At 41.0% G+C, this 21,962-nt stretch overlaps 1 protein-coding gene and 1 pseudogene across 1 annotated transcript; one reads left to right on the top strand and one right to left on the bottom strand.

Annotated features, from left to right (window-relative positions):
- Nucleotides 1–3,010: 3,010 nt before the first annotated feature.
- On the bottom strand, nucleotides 3,011–3,255 carry LOC148776992 (small integral membrane protein 15-like). Its single transcript, XM_088840455.1, has one exon. It carries the CDS (start codon nucleotides 3,234–3,236, stop codon nucleotides 3,012–3,014), a length of 225 nt encoding a protein of 74 aa, XP_088696581.1. The 5' UTR covers nucleotides 3,237–3,255; the 3' UTR covers nucleotide 3,011.
- A 9,549-nt stretch (nucleotides 3,256–12,804) lies between these two features.
- On the top strand, nucleotides 12,805–13,217 carry LOC148776991 (protein BEX4-like; annotated as a pseudogene).
- Nucleotides 13,218–21,962: the final 8,745 nt, after the last annotated feature.

The raw sequence follows: 21,962 nt of genomic DNA, 5'->3' as shown, positions 1-21,962 counted from the left end.
GCCTTCAGTGTGCCAGTACTAGGCAGTGGGGAATTTGGGAGGGAGAAGGCAATGGCAAGCCACTCCAGTACTCTTGCCTAGAAAATCCCATGGATGGAGGAGCCTGGTAGGCTGCAGTCCATGGGGTCGCTAAGGGTCGGACACGACTGAGTGACTTCACTTTCACTTTTCACTTTCACACATTGGAGAAGGAAATGGCAACCCACTCCAGTGTTCTTGCCTGGAGAATCCCAGGGATGGGGTAGCCTGGCGGGCTTCCGTCTATGGGGTCACACAGAGTCGGACACGACTGAAGTGACTTAGCAGCAGTAGCAGTAGTAGGTTATAAGGGTGGAGACTTCATGAATGGGATTAGCACCCTTAGAAAAGAGACCCTGGTGAGCTCTCTTGCCCCTTCCACTATGTGAGGACACAATGAGAAGAACGCTCAATATGATCCAGTTTCAGGCTCTTGCTGCTGCTGCTGCTGCTAAGTCACTTCAGTCGTGTCCGACTCTGTGTGACCCCATAGACGGCAGCCCACCAGGCTCCTCCATCCCTGGGATTCTCCAGGCAAGAACACTGGAGTGGGTTGCCACTTCCTTCTCCAATGCATGAAAGTGAAAAGTAAAAGTGAAGTCTAGACACCAAATCTTGGTCTTGGGCTTACCAGTCCCCAAAACTGTTGTGTCTCTTTAGACATTATTTCTATGACACATTTTTCTTTTTTAAAGGTCTAGGCCGAGCATTTTGTAAAACTCTGAGGTTCTTGATTTGTTTCTTCATGATGCCACATCATTTGTTTTTCTCTCCCCTGTATTTCCTGTACACATCATTGGGAGGTTTAGAGACTTAGTTATATTCATTTTAACAGTTTTGACAAGAATATATCATAGTTAATGCTGTGTAAGGAGATCCAACCAGTCCATTCTAAAGGAGATCAATCCTGGGTGTTCATTGGAAGGACTGATGCTAAAGCTGAAACTGCAATACTTTGGCCACCTCGTGTGACGAGTTGACTCACTGGAAAAGACTCTGATGCTAGGAAAGGTTGGGGGCGGGAGGAGAAGGGGACGGCAGAGAATGAGATGGCTGGATAGCATCACCGACTCTGTGGACATGAGTTTGAGTGAACTCTGGGAGTTGGTGATGGACAGGGAGGCCTGGCGTGCTGCGATTCATGGGGTTGCAAAGAGTCGGACACGACTGAGCGACTGAACTGAACTGAACTGAATGTTGTGTATTTGATATTGTGTCACCTAAGGAAACAATAATGTCAGATTGTTCCAGTGTTAGTTAGTGAGAGTTAAGATGGTGAATACCAGATCACATATTTTCTTTTTTTTTAAAGTATCAAATTTATTTCAATATCTAGTTTCATTTTTAAATTAAAGCTATTGGACAATTTTTTGCAATTTAAAATTCATTATTAGAGGTGAGGAAAAGATTAATAAGCTATTAATTATTGAAAACAAAATTATCAACCATGCATTTAAAAAAGTCATGTTAAAGAGTAAAAAGGTCCAATTATACTATTTAACTGAAGGCAATAGCCTTTACTTCTTTATTTCTAATTATAACATTCTCATTTTGACACAATTTACACCTTTTTCATCCAATTAATACAATGCAAACAAAATTTTTCCAAATGTTAAGACTTTCTTTACCATTTATGACACATGACATAACCGTAACTCTTTAAAAGTTCCTTAAAAGAAAGTTGAAGTTTTAATTTTCACTGTGAACCTGTCTGATCAAAAAGTAAAGGACATCACCACCACATGAATTAAAACAAAGAATGGAATAAAAAACAAAAGTGGTATCTATATAATCAGCAAGTTATCTGATAAGACATATTAACTACTTCACATTTCTACTTAGCACAAGTGAGAATAAACTGGTTCCAAGGTTTGGCATTTTTACTCTTAAGCTTTAAATCATAGTGTTTACTCAAGTCATCGCTAAGAAAATGGCAGTGTTCATAAGTACAAAAATGATTACATCCAGGAGGTGGTATTCTACACAGTCAAGATAACAAGAAAATTCTTTATAAAATTAGATTTTTAAAAATGCAGACTATCTGGTAATTACCAGTATATCAAAAGCTAAAATAAGAAAAATACAGAAAATAGAGAAGTACTCATTGAATGATATTATTTTGCTTTGAGGAAACCAGAAATGATTCTATTACAAAAAATAAGTAATAATGATAAGAGATGTAATTAATACACTATAGATCTTTTAAGCCAAACCACGCTTTTTTGCTCAGAACAACTCTTGATTTTTGCATTCTTAATCTCCAGGCCTGGCGTGCTGTGATTCATGGGGTCGCGGAGAGTCGGACACGACTGAGCGACTGAACTGAACTGAACTGAATCTCCTTTGTCCAGAAGAGGACCACATTTTAAGCCATTATTTGAATAGAGTTCATAATCTAAAGCCACTTTTCTTCACAGGATGTTTTCATTTTAGTATTCATACATAAGCTGCAAAAAGGCAAATGAAAGTCACTTATAAGAATCCGTAGCATAATAAATCGGAGAAGGCAATGGCAAGCCACTCCAGTACTCTTGCCTAGAAAATCCCATGGATGGAGGAGCCTGGTAGGCTGCAGTCCCTGGGGTCGCTAAGGGTCGGACTCGACTGAGCGACTTCACTTTCACTTTTCACTTTCACACATTGGAGAAGGAAATGGCAACCCACTCCAGTGTTCTTGCCTGGAGAATCCCAGGGATGGGGGAGCCTGGTGGGCTTCCGTTTATGGGGTCACACAGAGTCGGACACGACTGAAGTGACTTAGCAGCAGCAGCAGCAGCATAATAAATGCCGATTTACAGTAACTGTCAACAGACTTCTATACCGAAGCCGAAAAGTTGCTACAGTACAGGTGAGAACTGACATGGTTCTTCCATAGACTCAGACTTCATTGAGTAATACTGTCATAAGATCCAAAAAGAAACCTTAATGGGTCCTTTCAGAGATGCATAATTTCCCGAACAATTTTCCTCTGAATGCACATCCTGTTCATTCCTTCAATCCTTTCTTAGTCGTTTAGCTTTTGCAATGTTTTCTTGAAGTTTTTTTTTCTTCTTTTGCTCCTTTTCCCTGGCCTCAATCATCTTGGCCAATTTCCAAGACAGCACAGCACTTGCTAGAAACAATGGAGTCAGAGCCAAAATAACTGTTGTAAGGAAGCCATATGGGTCCTTTGCAGCCCATTCCACAACATACTCAGCCCAAGCCTTTAAATCAAACATCTTCGTGGAGGCCTTATGCTTGAGTAGTGATCTCTAATTTTGTCCTGGGATTATCAGCCAGTCACAATTTCAGATGACCTTTGGTTGGCTGTCTTCTTTAACTCTACCAATAGACTTCTGAGAGAAGGCTTAAATTCTATATACTCCCGTGCACCTCAGTTTCGGACCCCAGGTGCAAGCGCCCTCCACACTTTAAAGAATATTATTCTTCTTTTTTCCGAAAAGGATCCACTAGGCGTGATCTTCGGCTGAGACCCTCACGGCGCCCGAAGCTGAGGGCACTTCGCAGCCCCCCGCATTTTCCTCTCCCTGTGCTTTCCCCTCGCTCACACTGCCCGGCGGCCCGCCTTGGGGCCACGCTTCCCTGACCCTCCGCCTCGGCGAGCGCGTTCCCGGCGGGGCTCCAACAGCCGGCGGCCCCCGGGAATCAGGGGTCGCCCCCGCCACACCCTGGGCCGCTGGCGCCGAAGAAACCTCCGCCGAGCAGCGAGGCGAAAACCGCGGGAGCGACCCCCAAGCGCCGCCCCTACAGCTCGCCGGGTCCCAGTTCTTCTGTAACCAAACCTCTTGCAATGTGACTTTGATGGTCTCCTATAACGAGATAGAGTCTATTTTCCCTATCTTGTGCATCTCAACTGAGTCCTGATGGCTTAGACAGTAAAGAATCTGCCTGAAATGCTGTAGACACGGGTTCCATCCCTGAGTCGGGAACATCCCCTGGAGAAGGGAATGGCTACCCACTCCAGTATTCTTGCCTGGAGAATTCCATGGACAGAGGAGCCTGGTGGGCTATATACAGTCCATAGGGTTGCAAAGAGTCACTCACAACTGAACAACTAACATTTTCACTTTCATGCATCTCAGTTCCTTGAACTCACCACACTCTTAATGCCTGCTAGACTTTGAACATGTGGTTCCACCTCCTGAAAAACCCCCTCAAGCCCAGCCATGCCTGACTACATCTTATTCATTTTTAGTTTAGATACTACTTCTTCAGGGAGACCTTCTTTCACTCACAAACTGATTTATGTTTTCCTGTTTTGTGTCCTACAGTACTTGAAATTAATGTTTTCATTCATGGTCAGATTATAAGTATCAAAGGGTACAGTAACTGTGTCTTCACTGTACACCGCTGTATCCTCAGGACTGGCATAGCGTTTGGCACATCATAGGTGCTGAATAGGCTTCAATGGTAAAGAATCCACCTGCAATGCAGGAGTTGTAGGAAACGCAGGTTCAATCCCTGAGCCCAGAAGATCTCCTGGAGGAGATCATGGCAACCCACTCTTCTTGTCTGAAGAGTCACAAGGACAGAGAAGCCTGGGGGGCTACTGTCTATAGGGTCACAAAGAGTTGGATACGATCAAAGCAACTTAGCATGCACGCAGGTACTGAAAATATGTTTATTTAATGAAAGAAAATAGAATGGTATTCTGAAATTTTGGGAACTGATGCTGAGTAGGGCCCTATGGAACTCCTGGGTACAAAAGCCTTTTTTCTGTGTCCCCCATTTCTTTGATTATAGGAAACTGCCTACATTCAGCCTCCATGACCTTTGCTGAATTCAACTGGCAGATTCAAACAGCTGTTAATTAGGGAAGGGAGAGGATGCAAGATCAGGAAGAAACAAACAGTTAAGAGGAATAATAGTGCAGTCTTGGGGCAAGGTCATGGTTCCCTACCAAGGGATGCACACAAGGATCTTTGAGCTGTTTTGTAAATACAAAACCTCCACCACTAGGGAGGAGTTAATGGCTAACTACAGTATGTTGTCCACAAGCATGGAGACCTCAGATTGGTTGGAACCAGAAGGTTGATGATGCTGACTCCTACTTAACCTCACCACCAATCAATCAGAGGAATTTCTATGAACTGATCACACCCTCTTTGAACCATTACTATAAAATCTCTAACTACCCTCTTCAAATGGGGACACAGTTGTGAGGGCATTTGGCCACTGTGGTCCCCTTGCCTGGCAAAGCAATAAAGCTATTCTTTTGTACTTTGTCCAAAACTCTATCTCTGAGATTTAATTTGATTTTGGGGTGCAGAGGCTGGATTTTGCTTCATAATCAGTGTTACAATCCTATTTCCAACCATTTCCCTCCTCCCTAACCGTTCAGTTCCTGTACCATCAGTGCTCTGCCTAGATCCTCTTGGATCCTTGATAAAACTGTGTGCTTTTATTAGCCAACACCTGTGGCTCTCTTAGGAGTACTACCCTTGGGCGGTTAGAATTGCTTTTTTTGAGGTATAACTGACAAATAAAAATCCTACATACTTAGGATACATGGTAATTTTTAATTTTAATTTAAACAACAATTCAGAAATACATAGAAATTATTCTTTTTTTGTTGTTGTTCACAATTAAAAAACATGATTTTGATAGGGACAGAGTGGGATAATCAAATAGTTAGCTCAGAAATCCCATTAGGGGATTATAGATAGAGAGGGAATTTTAGGGGGCCTTGGGGAACCACAGTAAGTTAATAATCACTTAAGAAAGCAAGTTTGTTAAACCACAAAACCAAGCGGACTTGCTTAACAACAAACCATGCAGCACAAGCATGAGACATGCCCCCAAACAATAAAACAATGGAAACATGAGACCCCCATCCCACCCAGTGAGCTCAGTAAGTTAATGACCCCTAGGACATGCTCTCTGCTCACATAAAAAAATAATTTATGGAAAGATGACATTTCAAAGTAAAGACCTTCATTGTACTGAGATGTGAAATAATTTTTCCACAGGCCATGACAGTTCAGTTCAGTCGCTCAGTCGTGTCCGACTCTTTGTGACCTCATGAATCACAGCACGCCAGGCCTCCCTGTCCATCACCAACTCCCCCTGGCTTAATCATGTAGGAATAGAAAACTCCCCTGCCCAACCTGGAGGAGGAGCTGATGACAGAAGTATGATATCTACTCAAGAATGAGGAAGAAGATGATCTTTTCCCCCTCTCTACTCTTCCTTTGATTATAATAATGTAACCCACTATGTACTCAGGACAGTGCAATGCTCACCTCCCCACTTGTAAGCCTCATAAGCGTCCTATTCTAATAAATCACTTCTTATCTATTACTTTGCATTTCACTGAATTCTTTTTGTGCTGAGACATAAAGGACTGAAACTCCCTGAAGACCCCCTGAAATGCCACCTGGTAGTTTCAACTTGATATGCATATATACTGTGCAGTGATTACCACAATCAAGTTAATTAACATCATTGCCTCACAAAGTTAGCCTTTTGTGTGTGTGTGTGTGTGTGTGTGTGGTGAGTTAAGAGCTACTTAAGATCTACTTTCTTAGAAAACATCAAGTACATGGTACAGTGTTATTAACTATGGTCACCAAAATGCATGTTATATCTCTGGAATGCAATCATTTTATAAGTGAAAATCTGTACCCTTTGACCAACATCTCCCCACCTCCCCCAGCTCCCAATTCCTGGCAACTACTGTTCTATTCTCTGATTCGGTGAGTTCAATTTTTTAGATTCCACATGTGAGACCATCAAGTATTTGCCTTTCTGTGTCTGGCTTATTTCACTTAGTATAACTTCTGGGTATATAGCCAAAGGAAATGAAATCATTATTAGAGCTGCTTTGCTGAGGGAAAGGCAAAAGGAATTGACCGGGAGTTTACATTCCTCCTACACCAACTCACCCAGTCCTCAACTGCTGCAGAAGTATGAAAGCTCCACTCCTTTGACTCCAAGTTGGGATAAACTCTAAACTCTGAGCAAGAATCTACATTCCAGAGGTCTCCTGCAGGATCTGGCTGAAGTCCAGACTTTGCATGGGATCTCACCCTTTTCTGTCTTTCTTTCCTCCCTTTCCTGCTTCCCAAGCTCCCTTACGAGTTTCTCTTGGGAGGATTTTCTTCCCACTTTTCTTTCTTTTCAAGAAATCAGGAAATGTTGTTCCCATGAGCCACTTCTAAATTAATAAAGCTATAATTGGCACATAGCAGTGTTTTAGTTTCAGATCTTCAACATAATGATTTTTTTAAATTGAGGCATAATTGACATACAACATTATATTAGCTTCAGGTGTGCAACATGATTTGATGTTTGTATAGGTGTGAAATTATCATTACAATAAGTCTAGTTAGCATCCTTCACCTTAGTTCAGTTCAGTCACTCAGTCATGTCCGACTCTTTGCGACCCCATGGACTGCAGCATGCCAGGCTTCCCTGTCTATCACCAACTCCTGGAACTTACTCAAACTCATGTCCTTTGAGTCGGTGATGCCATCCATCCATCTCATCCTCTGTCATCCCCTTCTCCTCCTGCCTTCAATCTTTCCCAGCATCAGGGTGTTTTCCAATGAGTCAGTTCTTCGCATCAGATGGCCGAAGTATTGGAGTTTCAGCTTTAGCATCAGTCCTTCCAATGAATGTTCAGGACTGATTTCCTTTAGGATGGACTGGTTGGATCTCCTTGCAGTCCAAGGGACTCTCAAGAGTCTTCTCCAACACCACATGTCAAAAGCATCAATTCTTTGTCGCTCAGCTTTCTTCATAGTCCAACTCTCACTTCCATACATGACTATTGGAAAAACCATAGCTTTGACTAGATGGACCTTTTTGGACAAAATAATGTCTCTGCTTTTTAATATGCTGTCTAGTTTGGTCATAACTTTTTTTCCAAAGAGCAATCTTTGAATTTTATGGCCGCAGTCACCATCTGCAGTGATTTTGGAGTCCAAAAAAATAAAGTCTGTCATTGTTTCCATTGTTTCCCCATCTATTTGCCATGAAGTGATGGGACTGGATGCCATGATATTCATTTTCTGAATATTGAGTTTTAAGCCAATTTTTTCACTCTCCTCTTTCACTTTCAGCAAGAGGCTCTTTAGTTCTTCTTTGCTTTCTGCCATAAGGGTGATATCATCTGCACATCTGAGGTTATAGATATTTCTCCGGGCAATCTTAATTCCAGCCTGTGCTTCATCCAGCCCAACATTTCTCATGATGTACTTCGCATGTAAACTAAATAAGCAGGGTGACAATATACAGCCTTGACATACTCCTTTCCCGATTTGGAACCAGTCTGTTGTTCCATGTCCAATTCTAACTGTTGCTTCTTGACCTGCATGCAGGTTACTCAGGAGTCAGGTCAGGTGGTCTGGTATTCCCTTCTCTTGAAGAATTTTCCACAGTTGTGATCCACACAGTCAAAGGCTTTGGCATAGTCAATAAAGCAAAAGTAGGTGTTTTCTGGAACTCTCTTGTTTTTTTGATATGTTGGCAATTCCTTCACCTCACATAGTTATGATTTTGTGTGTGTGTGATAAATTTTTTTTTTCTAGTTTTTGGTTACTATTGGCATGTGAGATCTTAATTCCCCAACCAGGGATTGAAACAACCTCCTGAAGTGGAAATGTGGAGAAATTAAGTTATTAAGAAATCCTTTGGGCTGCCAGGAAAGTCCCTGATTAAAGTTTTAAGATCTACTCTCAGCAACTTGCAAATACTAAAGATGGTCAATTAATTGTTAACTCTAGCCACCGTGTCGTACGTCATATTCCCAGGACCTATTTATCTTATAACCGGAAATTTGTACATTTTGACCACCCTCATCAATTTTCCAACCCTCCTTCCCCCTGTCTCTGGAAACCACCAATCTATTCTCTGTATCTATGAATTTAGTTTTTTTTTTTTTCAAATTTCATATACAAGTGAAATTATACAGTATTTTTTTTCTAGTTCTGACAAATCACATTGCATAATGTCCTCAGGGCCCATCCATGTTGTTGCAAATGGCAAGATTTCCTTCCTCTTAAATGATTTCATAACATTAGATTGTACACATACATATCACATTTTCTTAATTAAAAAAATTTAAAAAAAATTTATTTGGTTGCACCAGGTCTTACTTGAGGCACATGGGATCTTTGTTGTGGCATGTAACATCTTCAGTTGTGGCATGAAGGATCTAGTTCCCTGAGCAGGGATTGAACGCAGGCCTTCAACACTGAGTCAGCCCCTGGACCTTCAGAGAAGTCCCTATACCACATTTTTAAAATCCATGCACCTGTTGATGAATACTTCAGTTCAGTTCAGTTCAGTAGCTCAGTCATGTCCGACTCTTTGCGACCCCATGAATCGCAGCACGCCAGGCCTCCCTGTCCATCACCAACTCCCAGACTCATGTCCATCGAGTCAGTGATGCCATCCAGCCATCTCATCCTCTGTTGAACCCTTCTCCTCCTGCCCCCAATCCCTCCCAGCATCAGGGTCATTTCCAGTGACACTCGTCGCATGAGGTGGCCAAAGTATTGGAGTTTCAGCTTTAGCATCAGTCCTTCCAATGTACACCCAGGATTGATCTCCTTTAGAATAGGTTGGTTGGATCTCCTTGCAGTCCAAGGGACTCTCAAGAGTCTTCTCCAGCACCACAGTTCAAAAGCATCAATTCTTCGGTGATCAGCTTTCTTCTCAGTCCAACTCTCACATCCATACATGACCACGGGAAAAACCATAGCCTTGACTAGATGGACCTTTGTTGGTAAAGTAATGTCTCTGCATTTTAATATGGTGTCTAGGTTGGTCATAACTTTCCTTCCAAGGAGTAAGCGTCTTTTAATTTCATGGCTGCAATCAGCATCGGCAGTGATTTTGGAGCCCCCCAAAATAAAGTCTGACACTGTTTCCACTGTTTTTCCATCTATTTCCCATGAAGTGATGGGACCAGATGCCATGATCTTAGTTTTCTGAATGTTGAGCTTTAAGCCAACTTTTTCACTCTCCTCTTTCACTTTCATCAAGAGGCATTTTAGTTCCTCTTCACTTTCTGCCATAAGGGTGGTGTCATCTGCATATCTGAGGTTATTGATATTTCTCCTGGCAATCTTGATTCCAGCCTGTGCTTCCTGCAGCCCAGCATTCCTCATGATGTACTCTGCATATAAGTTAAATAAACAGGGTGACAATATACAGCCTTGATGTACTGCTTTTCCTATTTGGAACTAGTCTGTTGTGAATACTTAGGTTGTTTCTATATCTTAGATATTGTAAACAATGTTGCAATGGAGTACAGATATCCTTTCAAGATAAGTGATTTTATTGCCTTCAGATAACTATCCAAAAGTGGAACTGTTGGATCATATGACAGTTTTACTTACAAAAAAAAAAATGCTTTTTTTGAAGTCAACAACTTTACTGGAAATCACATGTCTCATAGAAGAAGGAATTGTAGCACCAGGTCACGGAGAAGGTGATGGCACCCCATTCTAGTACTCTTGCCTGGAAAATTCCATGGATGGAGGAGCCTGGTAAAAGAAGTCCATGGGGTCGTGAAGAGTTGGACATGACTGCAGCGACTTAGCAGCAGCAGCAGCAGCAGCACTAGATCAGGTTGTGTGGAAAAAAAAAAATATATAAATTTGTCATGGTTGTTCTATCGACAATTGGGGCAGGCTCTGCCAGGTATCAGGTGCTGCAGTTGCACTTGTCATAGGCCCCTTTGCAGATGCAGCCCTGGGCACACTTGGCACAGCTCATGGGGCAGTAGGAGCAGCAGCTCTACTTGCAGGAGGGGCATCTTCAGACCTCACAGGTGCAGGAGCCCGCACAGCTGCAGGAGCCACCAGTGGGGCAGGAGCAGTTGGGGTCCATTTGGAAGAAAGGCAGGGTCCGAGGTCCAAAGCAAGTGTAGAAGCACATCCCCTGGTCCAGTGGGAGGTGTACTTTAAAATTTTTGAGGAAACTCTACACTGCGTTTTTTTTTTTTTAAATAGTGGTTGCACCAATTTACATTCCCATCAACAGTGCACAGGGTTCTCTTATCCATATTCTCATCAACACTGGAGTACATTTTCTTAATAAATCACCTGAGTATGAAGTTTTGTCTCAGTCTGCTGCTTCTGACTAAGGGCACTTGACCTTCCTTTGACTTCTTCCTTCCTTCTTTTATCCAAGTCTCTGTTCAGGTACCATCCTCTCTTTGAGGCTTTCCTGAACCCTAATATAAAATAGCATCCCTCTGTTCTTTCCATCCTAATCTTGTTGCCTTCCATCTCAGTAACTTGCTCCATTTCTCTTTCATAGCACTAAGGACTCTCTGAATTACATACTTATCTTTGTGTTTATGGACTATTTCCCTGGTGGCTGCTCCATGAGGGCAGGAACTTTGTCTATTTTGTTGTTGCTCTGGAACACAACCCCTAGAGGCACTCAATAAAAATAACTTAAATGAATTATTACTCTTTACTAGAGCTTGGAAATGTAATAGTAGAAATTTGGGGTCAAAAGAATACGATAAAAATTCTACTGTTAAAATTTATATTTTCCTGAACATTTTATATAATCTTTAGAACTTTGCATATTTCTTGGTTTTCTCTTTTTTCATTTTGCAACTATTTGTCAGAAATAAATATTTTAATTAGTGTTGTATGGCCTCCTTATGGGAACCCCAAGTTCTTCCTGAGACCTTAACACCATTTTGGGTGGTATAAATGAAAGTAATTTGTATTGAAAAGAAGAATGGAATGATAGCTGTAGTCCTTGTTTTCTGCAAGCTAGCTCTATAATCTTGGCCATCATATCCTTTTTGTGAAATGACTTGGTTGGTCTGGATCAACTGTTCTCAAACTTTTATGTGCCAGGTAGATAAAAATTTCCTGACCCAACCTAAGAATTTTTAATTCAAGAGGTCTGGGATGGCCCTCAGCAATCTTCTATAAACATATTGAAAAGTAGAATATTGCCTGCCATATCAGTTACAAAGGATATCACAGTCATCAGTGATTGTAGCCACCAGCTGTGGTGAGCTGGTGAGCTCTGAAGGAACTCAGGAAGGAGACAAACAACAGATTGCAGTCACTCCCCGTGGCAAGCCCTGAGGAAACTCAAGATATGAAAACACAAGCCCCTGTCTCCAGATAGCTGAGGTGCACTTCAAAGGAAAGATTTCAGTATCTAGATTCTTTATCTTCCCATGCATAGAAAAGCACCAAATTCCTTAACTTGACATATCTGGTTTTCTTTAATTAACAATAATCTTTTAATGTTCAGACTTCTGCCCTTTGTTGCAAAACTCCTACATATCCTGGTTTCCCCTCACCTCTTTGGAACAATTCTTTCAGGGTTATTTGAGATGCTGCCTCCTGGGCTTGAAGTCTTAAAAATTCTTGTCAAGCATAGCATAACTTTCAACTTTAAGGTTGTGCATAATTTTTTAGTGTAAAATACCAAAACCAGGTGACTTAGAAAGTGTCTGTAAGCCACACTTTTAGAAAAAACTGGGCAAGATGTTCATTTATTATGTCCATCATTCCACAAACATTTATTGAGCATCTACTATGTGCTCTGCTATGTGTTCTAGAGCCTGTGGATATAGCCATGAACAAAATAAACCAATCTATCGTCATCTGGAGCTTCATTCAAAAGTCTGTGCATGAGCGTGTCTGTGTGTGTGTAGACCCTAACTTTGCTCACTCCCTCCTTGGTCCCTGCTCCCAGTGGCCATGAGGGCTTTTTGGGAGGGGGCAACCCCCAAAGAGGGGGAGCAAGTCTGTGAATCTAAATGTCCTGGGCCAACTGGGAGGAGGGGGAGACAGCTGGATGGTGTCCAAAGAGGAACAAGTAGTAAAAAAGCTCAACATGGAAAATGCCTGGGAGGAGAATGAAGGAGGGGCCAAGCCTCTGTGCAGAGTAGAGAGGAATCATGTCTTTTGGGATCGGGGTCAGGCCAGAAGCCTGAGACAATTCAAACTGGGGCAGGACTAGGTGACTTGTCCCTAGTTTTGACAGGCCATATCCAGCAGGCATAGTGATCACAATAAAGTGGGAGAGGATGTGGACAAGTACATAGGGCAGATGAAGGAAATCAGGAGAAAGATTAGGGAGCAGCAATGGTACAGTTTTCAACTTCTGAGCCTGACAGTCATCATGACTTCTGCCTTATACCTAAGAGTGCTAACTTTCCCCCTGAGGTTATAATGAGGCTTCTGCTCTACAAGTTTGTAGCTCTGTGATCAACAAGACCACCTGACCTGCCTCTTGAGAAATCTGTATGCAGGTCAGGAAGCAACAGTTAGAACTGCACATGGAACAACAGACTGGTTCCATATATGAAAAGGAGTACGTCAAGGCTGTATATTGTCACCTTGCTTATTTAACTTATATGCAGAGTACATCATGAGGAACGCTGGGCTGGATGAAGCACAAGCTGAATTCAAGATTGCCGGGAGAAATATCAACAACCTCAGATATGCAGATGACACCACCCTTATGGCAGAAAGTGAAGAAGAACTAAAGAGCCTCTTGATGAAAGTGAAAGAGGAGAGTGAAAAAGTTGGCTTAAAGCTCAACATTCAGAAAACTAAGATCATGGCATCCGGTCCCATCACTTCATGGCAAATAGATGGGGAAACAGTGGAAACAGTGGCAGACTTTGTTTTTTTGCACTCCAAAATCACTGCAGATGGTGACTGCAGCCATGAAATTATTTTTATTTATTTATTTATTTTAATTTTAATTGGAGGCTAATTGATTTACAGTACTGTGGTGGTTTTTGCCGTACATTTACATGAATCAGCCATGGGTGTACATGTGTTCCCCATATAGACCCTCCCTCCCACCTCCCTTCCCATCCCATCTCTCAGGGTCATCCCAGTCTACCAGACCTGAGCACTCTGCCTCATGCGTCGAACCTAGACTAGCAATCTATTTCACATATGATAATATACATGTTTCAATGTTATTCTTTCAAATCATCAAGGCTCACTTTCTCCCACAGAGTCCAACAGTCTGTTCTTTACATCTGTGTCTCTTTTTCTGTCTCACATATAGGTTACCATTGTTACCTTCTTTCTAAATTCCATATATATGCGTTAATATACTGTATTGGTGTTTTTCTTTCTGACTTACTTTGCTCTGTATAATAGGCTCCAGTTTTATCTACCTCATTAGAACTGATTCAAATGCATTATTTTTAATAGCTGAGTAATAATCCATTGTGTGTATGTACTACAGCTTTCTTATCCGTTCATCTGCGGAGGGACATCTAGGTTGCTTCCATGTCCTGGCTATTATAAACAGTGCTGCAATGAACATTGGGGTACACGTGACTCTTTCAATTCTGGTTTCCTTGGTGTGTATGCCCAGCAGTGGGATAGCTGGGTCATATGGCAGTTCTATTTCCAGTTTTTAAAGGCATCTCCACACTGTTCTCCATAGTGGCTGGACTAGTTTGCATTCCCACAAACATTTAAGAGGGTTCCCTTTTCTCTGCACCCTCTCCAGCATTTATTGTTTGTAGACTTTTTGATAGCAGCCATTCTGACTGTTGTGAGATGGTACCTCATTGTGGTTTTGATTTGCATTTCTCTGATAATGAGTGATGTTAAGCATCTTTTCATGTATTTGTTAGCCATTTGTATAACTTCTTTGGAGAAATGTCTGTTTAGTTCTTTGACCCATTTTCTGATTGGGTCGCTTATTTTTCTGGAATTGAGCTGCAGGAACTGCTTGTATATTTTGGAGATTAATTCTTTGTCAGTTGCTTCATTTGCTATTATTTTCTCCCATTCTGAAGTCTGTCTTTTCACCTTGATTATAGTTTCCTTTGTTGTGCAAAAGCTTTTAAACTTTTGTTTATTTTTGCTTTTATTTCCATTACTCTTGGAGGTGGGTCATGGAGGATCCTGCTGTGATTTATATCAGAGAGTGTTTTTCCTATGTTTTTCTCTAGGAGTTTTATGGCTTCACAGTTAGATCTTTAATCCACTTTGGGTTTTTTTTTTGTGTGTATATGGTGTTAGAAAGTGTTCTAGTTTCATCTTTTACAAGTGGTTGACCAGTTTTCCCAGCACCACTTGTTGAAGAGATTGTCTTTTCTCCATTGTATATTCTTGCCTTCTTTGTCAAAGATAAGGTGTCCATAGATGTGTGGATTTATCTCTGGGCTTTCTATTTTGTTCCATTGATCTATGTTTCTGTCTTTGTGCCAGTTCCATGCTGTCTTGATGACTGTTGCTATGCAGTATAGCCTGAAGTCAGGAATGAACTAGAGGTTGATTCCTCCAATTCCATTCTTTCTCAAGACTGCTTTGGCTATTAGAGGTTTTTTGTAATTCCATACAAATTGTGAAACTGTTTGTTCTAATTCTCTGAAAAATACCATTGGTAACTTGATAGGGACTGCATTGAATCTATAAATTGCTTTAGGTAGTATACTCATTTTCACTATATTGATTCTTCCGATCCATAAACATGGTATATTTCTCCATCTACTTGTGTCCTCTGATTTCTCTCATCAGTGTTTTATGGTTTTCTATATACAGGTCTTTTGTTTCTTTAGGTAGCTTTATTCCTAAACATTTTATTCTTTTCATTGCAATGAAAATTTCTCTTTCTGTTTTCTCATTGTTAGTGTATAGGAATGCAAGGGATTTTTGTGTGTTAATTTTATATCCTGCAACTTTACTATAGTCATTGATTAGCTCTAGTAATTTTCTGGTGGAGTCTTTAGGGTTTTCTGTGTAGAGGATCATGTCATCTGCAAACAGTGAGAGTTTTACTTCTTCTGTTCCAATCTGGATTCCGTTTATTTCTTTTTTTGCTCTGATTGCTGTAGCCAAAACTTCCAAAACTATGTGGAATAGTAGTTGTGAGAGTGGGCATCCTTGTCTTGTTCCTGACTTTAGGGGAAACACTTTCAATTTTTCACCATTGAGGGTAATGTTTGCTGTGGGTTTATCATATATGGCTTTTATTATGTTGAGGTATGTTCCTTCTATGCCTGCTTTTTGGAGGGTTTTTATCATAAATGGATGTTGAATTTTGTCAAAGGCTTTCTCTGCATCTATTGAGATAATCATATGTTTTTTATCTTTTAATTTGTTAATGTGGTGTATCACATTGATTGATTTGTGAATATTGATTAATTCTTGCATCCCTGGGTTAAAGCCCACTTGGTTTTAAATATGTTGTTGGATTCTGTTTGTTAGAATTTTGTTAAGGATTTTTGCATCTATGTTCATCAGTGATATTGGCCTGTAGTTTTCTTTTTCTGTGGCATCTTTGTTTGGTTTTGGTATTAGGATGATGATGGCCTCATAGAATGAGTTTGGAAGTTTACCTTCCTCTGCAATTTTCTGGAGGAGTTTGAGTAGGACAGATGTTATCTATTCTCTGAATTTTTGATAGAATTCAGCTGTGAAGCCGTCTGGTCCTGGGCTTTTGTTTGTTGGAAGATTTCTGATTATGGTTTCGAGTTCTGTGCTTGTGATAGGTCTGTTAAAGATTTTCTACTTCTTCCTGGTTCAGTTTTGGAAAGTTTTCTAAGAATTTGTCCATTTCTTCCAAGTTGTCCATTTTATTGGCATATAGCTGCTGATGGTATTCTCTTATGATCCTTTGTATTTCTGTGTTGTTTGTTGTGATTTCTCCGTTTTCATTTCTAATTTTGTTGATTTGATTCTTCTCCCTTTGTTTCTTGATGACTCCGGCTAATGGTTTGTCTATTTTATTTATCTTCTTGAAGAACCAGCTTTTAGCTTTGTTGATTTTTGCTGTGGTCTCTTTTGTTTCTTTTGCATTTATTTCTGCCCTAATTTTTGTGATTTCTTTCCTTCTACTAACCCTGGGGTTCTTCATTTATTTCTTTTCTAGTTGCTTTAGGTGTAGAGTTAGGTTATTGATTTCTCTCCTGACTCTTGATTTAGGCTTGTATTGCTATGAACCTTCCCCTTAGCACTGCTTTTGCTGAATCCCATAGGTTTTGGGTTGTTGTGTTTTCATTTTCATTCTTTTCTACGCATACTTTTGTTTCTTTTTTGATTTCTTTTGTGATTTGTTGGTTATTCAGAAGTGTGTTGTTTAGCTTCCATATGTTTGTATTTTTCATAGGTTTTTTCCCTGTAGTTGACATCTAATCTTACCGCATTGTGATCAGAAAAGATGCTTGAGATGATTTTGATTTTTTTGAATTTACCAAGGCTAGATTTATGCCCCAGGATGTGATCTATCCTGGAGAAGTTTCCATGTGCACTTGAGAAAAAGGTGAAATTCACTGTTTTTGGGTGAAATGTCCTATAGATATCAGTTAGGTCTAACTGGTCCATTGTATCATTTAAAGTCTGTGTTTCCTTACTAATATTCTGTTTAGTTGATTTATCCATAGGTGTGAGTGGGGTATTAAAGTCTCCCACTATTATTGTGTTACTGTTAATTTCCCCTTTCATATTTGTTAGCATTTGCCTTACATATTGCAGTGCTCCTATGTTGGGTGCATATATATTTATAATTGTTATATCTTCTTCTCAGATTGATCCTTTGATCATTATGTAATGTCCTTCTTTGTCTCTTTTCATGGCCTTTATTTCAAAGTCTATTTTATCTGATATGAGTATTGGTACTCCTGCTTTCTTTTGGTCTCCATTTGAGTGAAATATCTTTTTCCAGTCCTTCGCTTTCAGTCTGTATGTGTCCCTCATTTTGAGGTGGGTCTCTTGTAGACAGCATATAGAGGGGTCTTGTTTTTTTAATCCATTCAGCCAGTCTTTGTCTTTTGGTTGGGGCATTCAACCCATTTACATTTAAGGTAATTATTGATAAATATGATCCCATTGCCACTTACTTTGTTGTTTTGGGTTTGTGTTTATAATCCTTTTCTGTGTTTCCTGTCTAGAGAAGATCCTTTATCATTTGTTGGAGAGCTGGTTTGGTGGTGCTGAATTCTCTGAGCTTTTGCTTGTTTGTAAAGGTTTTGCTTTCTCCTTCGTGTCTGAATGAGGTCCTTGCTGGGTACAGTAATCTGGGTTGTAGGTTTTTCTTTTTCATCACTTTAAGTATGTCTGTCATTCCCTTTTGGCCTGAAGAGTTTCTATTGAAAGATCAGATGTTATCCTTATGGGGATCCCCTTGGGGGTTAATTGTTGTTTTTCCCTTGCTGCTTTTAATATTTGTTCTTTTTGTTTGATCTTCGTTAATTTGATTAATATGTGTCTTGGGGTGTTTCGCCTTGGGTTTATACTGTTTGGGAGTCTCTGGGTTTCTTGGACTTGGGTGGTTATTTCCTTCCCCATTTTAGGGAATTTTTCAACTATTATCTCCTCAAGTATTTTCTCATGGTCTTTCTTTTTATCTTCTTCTTCTGGGACTCCTATGACTCGAATGTTGGGGCATTTGACAATGTCCCAGAGGTCTCTGAGGTTATCCTCGTTTAATTCTTTTTTCTTTTTTCCTCTCTGCTTCATTAATTTCCACCATTCTATCTTCCACCTCACTTATCCTATCTTCTGCCTCAGTTATTCTACTGTTGGTTCCCTTCAGAGTGCTTTCGATCTCAGCTTCCAATAGGGGGTGGCTGCGCGGGTGCAGGAGGGCCGAGAGGAGCTACTCCACGTTCAAGGTCAGGAGGGGTGGCCTTGAGGAGACATCCCTCATCCAAGGTAAGGTGCAGCGGCTGTGCTTTCTTGGAGCAGCTGTGAAGAGATATCCCACGCCCAAGGTAAGAGAAAAATAAGACGGTAGGTATTGCGAGGGGGCATCAGAGGGCAGACACACAGAAATCATAATCACAGGAAACTAGTCGATCTGATCACATGGACCACAGCCAAATGTGGTCCTCTGGAGAAGGGAATGGCAAACCACTTCAGTATACTTGCCTTGAGAACCCCATGAACAGTGTCAAAGGGCAAAATGATAGGATACTGAATGAGGAATTCCCCAGGTCGGTAGGTGCCCAGCATGTTACTGGAGATTAGTGGAGAAATAACTCCAGAAAGAATGAAGGGATGGAGCCAAAGCAAAATCAATACCCAGTTGTGGATGTGACCGGTGATAGAGGCAAGGTCCGGTGCTGTAAAATGCAATATTGCATAAGAACTTGGAATGTTAGGTCCATGAATCAAGGCAAATTGGAAGTGGTCAAACAGGAGATGGCAAGAGTGAACGTCGACATTCTAGGAATCAGTGAATTAAAATGGACTGGAATGGGTGAATTTAACTCAGATGACTATTATATCTACTACTGTGGGCAGGAATCCCTTAGAAGAAATGGAGTAGCCATCATGGTCAACAAAAGAGTCCGAAATGCAGTACTTGGATGCAATCTTAAAAATGACAGAATGATTTCTGTTCGTTTCCAAGGCAAACCATTCAATATCACAGTAATCCAAGCCCATGCCCCAACCAGTAATGCTTAAGAAGCTGAAGTTGAACAGTTCTATGAAGACCTACAAGACCTTTGAGAACTAACACCCAAAAAAGATGTCCTTTTCATTATAGGGGACTGGAATGCAAAAGTAGGAAGTCAAGAAACACCTGGAGTAATAGGCAAATTTGGCCTTGGAGCACGGAATGAAGCAGGGCAAAGGCTAATAGAGTTTTGCCAAGAGAACGCATTGGTCATAGCAAACACCCTCTTCCAACAACACAAGAGAAGACTCTACACATGGACATCACCAGATGGTCAACACTGAAATCAGATGGTTTACATTCTTTGCAGCCAAAGATGGAGAAGCTCTATACAGTTAGCAAAAACAAGACCCAGAGCTGACTGTGGCTGAGATCATGAACTCCTTATTGCCAAATTCAGACTTAAATTGAAGAAAGTAGGGAAAACCACTAGACCATTCAGATATGACCTAAATCAAATCCCTTATGATTATACAGTGGAAGTGAGAAATAGATTTAAGGGACTAGATCTGATAGACAGAGTGCCTGATGAACTCTGGATGGAGGTTCGTGACATTGTACAGGAGAGAGGGACCAAGACCATCCCCATGGAAAAGAAATGCAAAAAAGAAAAATGGCTGTCTGAGGAGGCCTTACAAATAGCTGTGAAATGAAGAGAAGCGAAAAGCAAAGGAGAAAAGGAAAGATATAAGCATCTGACCGCAGAATTCCAAAGAATAGCTAGGAGAGATAAGAAAGCCTTCCTCAGTGATCAATGCAAAGAAATAGAGGAAAACAACAGAATAGGAAAAACAAGAGATCTCTTCAAGAAAATTAGAGATATCAAGGGAACAATTCATGCAAAGATGGGCTCGATAAAGGACAGAAATGGTATGGACCTAACAGAAGCAGAAGATATTAAGAAGAGGTGGCAAGAATACACAGAAGAACTGTACAAAAAAGATCTTCACGACCAAGATAGGCACGATAATGTGATCACTGACCTAGAGCCATACATCTTGGAATGTGAAGCCAAGTGAGCCTTAGAAAGCATCACTATGAACAAAGCTAGTGGAGGTGATGGAATTCCAATTGAGCTATTTCAAATTGAAAGATGATGCTGTGAAAGCCCTGCACTCAATATGCCAGCAAATTTGGAAAACTCAGCAGTGGCCACAGGACTGGAAAAGATCAGTCTTCATTCCAATCCCAAAGAAAGGCAATGCCAAAGAAAGCTCAAACTACTGCACAATTGCACTCATCACACACGCTAGTAAAATAATGCTTAAAATTCTCCAAGTCAGGCTTCAGCAATATGTGAACCGTGAACTCCCAGATGTTCAAGCAGGTTTTAGAAAAGGCAGAGGCACCAGAGATCAAATTGCCAACATCCACTGGATCATGGAGAAAGCAAGAGAGTTCCAGAAAAACATCTATTTCTGCTTCATTGACTATGCCAAAGCCTTTGATTCTGTGGATCACAATAAACTGTGGAACATTCTGAAAGAGATGGGCATACCAGACCACCTGACCTGCCTCTTGAGAAACCTGTATGCAGGTCAGGAAGCAACAGTCAGAACTGTACATGGAACGACAGGCTGGTTCCAAATAGGAAAAGGAGTGCGTCAAGGCTGTATATTGTCACCTTGCTTATTTAACTTACATGCAGAGTACATCATGAGGAACGCTGGGCTGGAAGAAGCACAAGCTGGAATCAAGATTGCCAGGAGAAATATCAATAACCTCAGATATGCAGATGACACCACCCTTATGGCAGAAAGTGAAGAGGAACTCAAAAGCCTCTTGATGAAAGTGAAAGAGGAGAGTGAAAAGGTTGGCTTGAAGCTCAACATTCAGAAAACAAAGATCATGGCATCTGGTCCCATCACTTCACGGGAAATAGATGGAAAAACAGTGGAAACAGTGTCAGACTTTATTTTGTGGGGCTCCAAAATCACTGCAGATGCTGATTGCAGTCATGAAATTAAAAGACACTTACTCCTTGGAAGGAAAGTTATGACCAACCTAGATAGCATATTAAAAAGCAGAGACATTACTTTGCCAACAAAGGTTCATCTAGTAAAGGCTATGGTTTTTCCCGTGGTCATGTATCGATGTGAGAGTTGGACTGTGAAGAAGCTGATCGCCGAAGAATTGATGCTTTTGAACTGTGGTGTTGGAGAAGACTCTTGAGAGTCCCTTGGACTGCAAGGAGATCCAACCAGTCCATTCTAAAGGAGATCAATCCTGGGTGTTCATTGGAAGGACTGATGCTAAAGCTGAAACTGCAATTCTTTGGCCACCTCATGCGACGAATTGACTCACTGGAAAAGACTGATGCTAGGAAAGGTTGGGGGCGGGAGGAGAAGGGGATGACAGAGAATGAGATGGCCGGATGGCATCACCGACTCTGTGGACATGAGTTTGAGTGAACTCTGGGAGTTGGTGATGGACAGGGAGGCCTGGCGTGCTGTGATTCATGGGATTGGGGAGAGTTGGACACGACTGAGTGACTGAACTGAACTGATTGGATTATTCATTATTGATTGACTCTTTTTTTTATCTCTTCTATGTCCTTGTTAAACTTTTCTTGCATC

This window comes from Moschus berezovskii, chromosome 9, assembly GCF_049115385.1.
Source record: "Moschus berezovskii isolate FMDL1 chromosome 9, NW_MosBer_1.0, whole genome shotgun sequence".
NCBI classification, from domain to species: domain Eukaryota; kingdom Metazoa; phylum Chordata; class Mammalia; order Artiodactyla; family Moschidae; genus Moschus; species Moschus berezovskii.
This window is presented reverse-complemented; position numbering and strand designations above follow the sequence as displayed.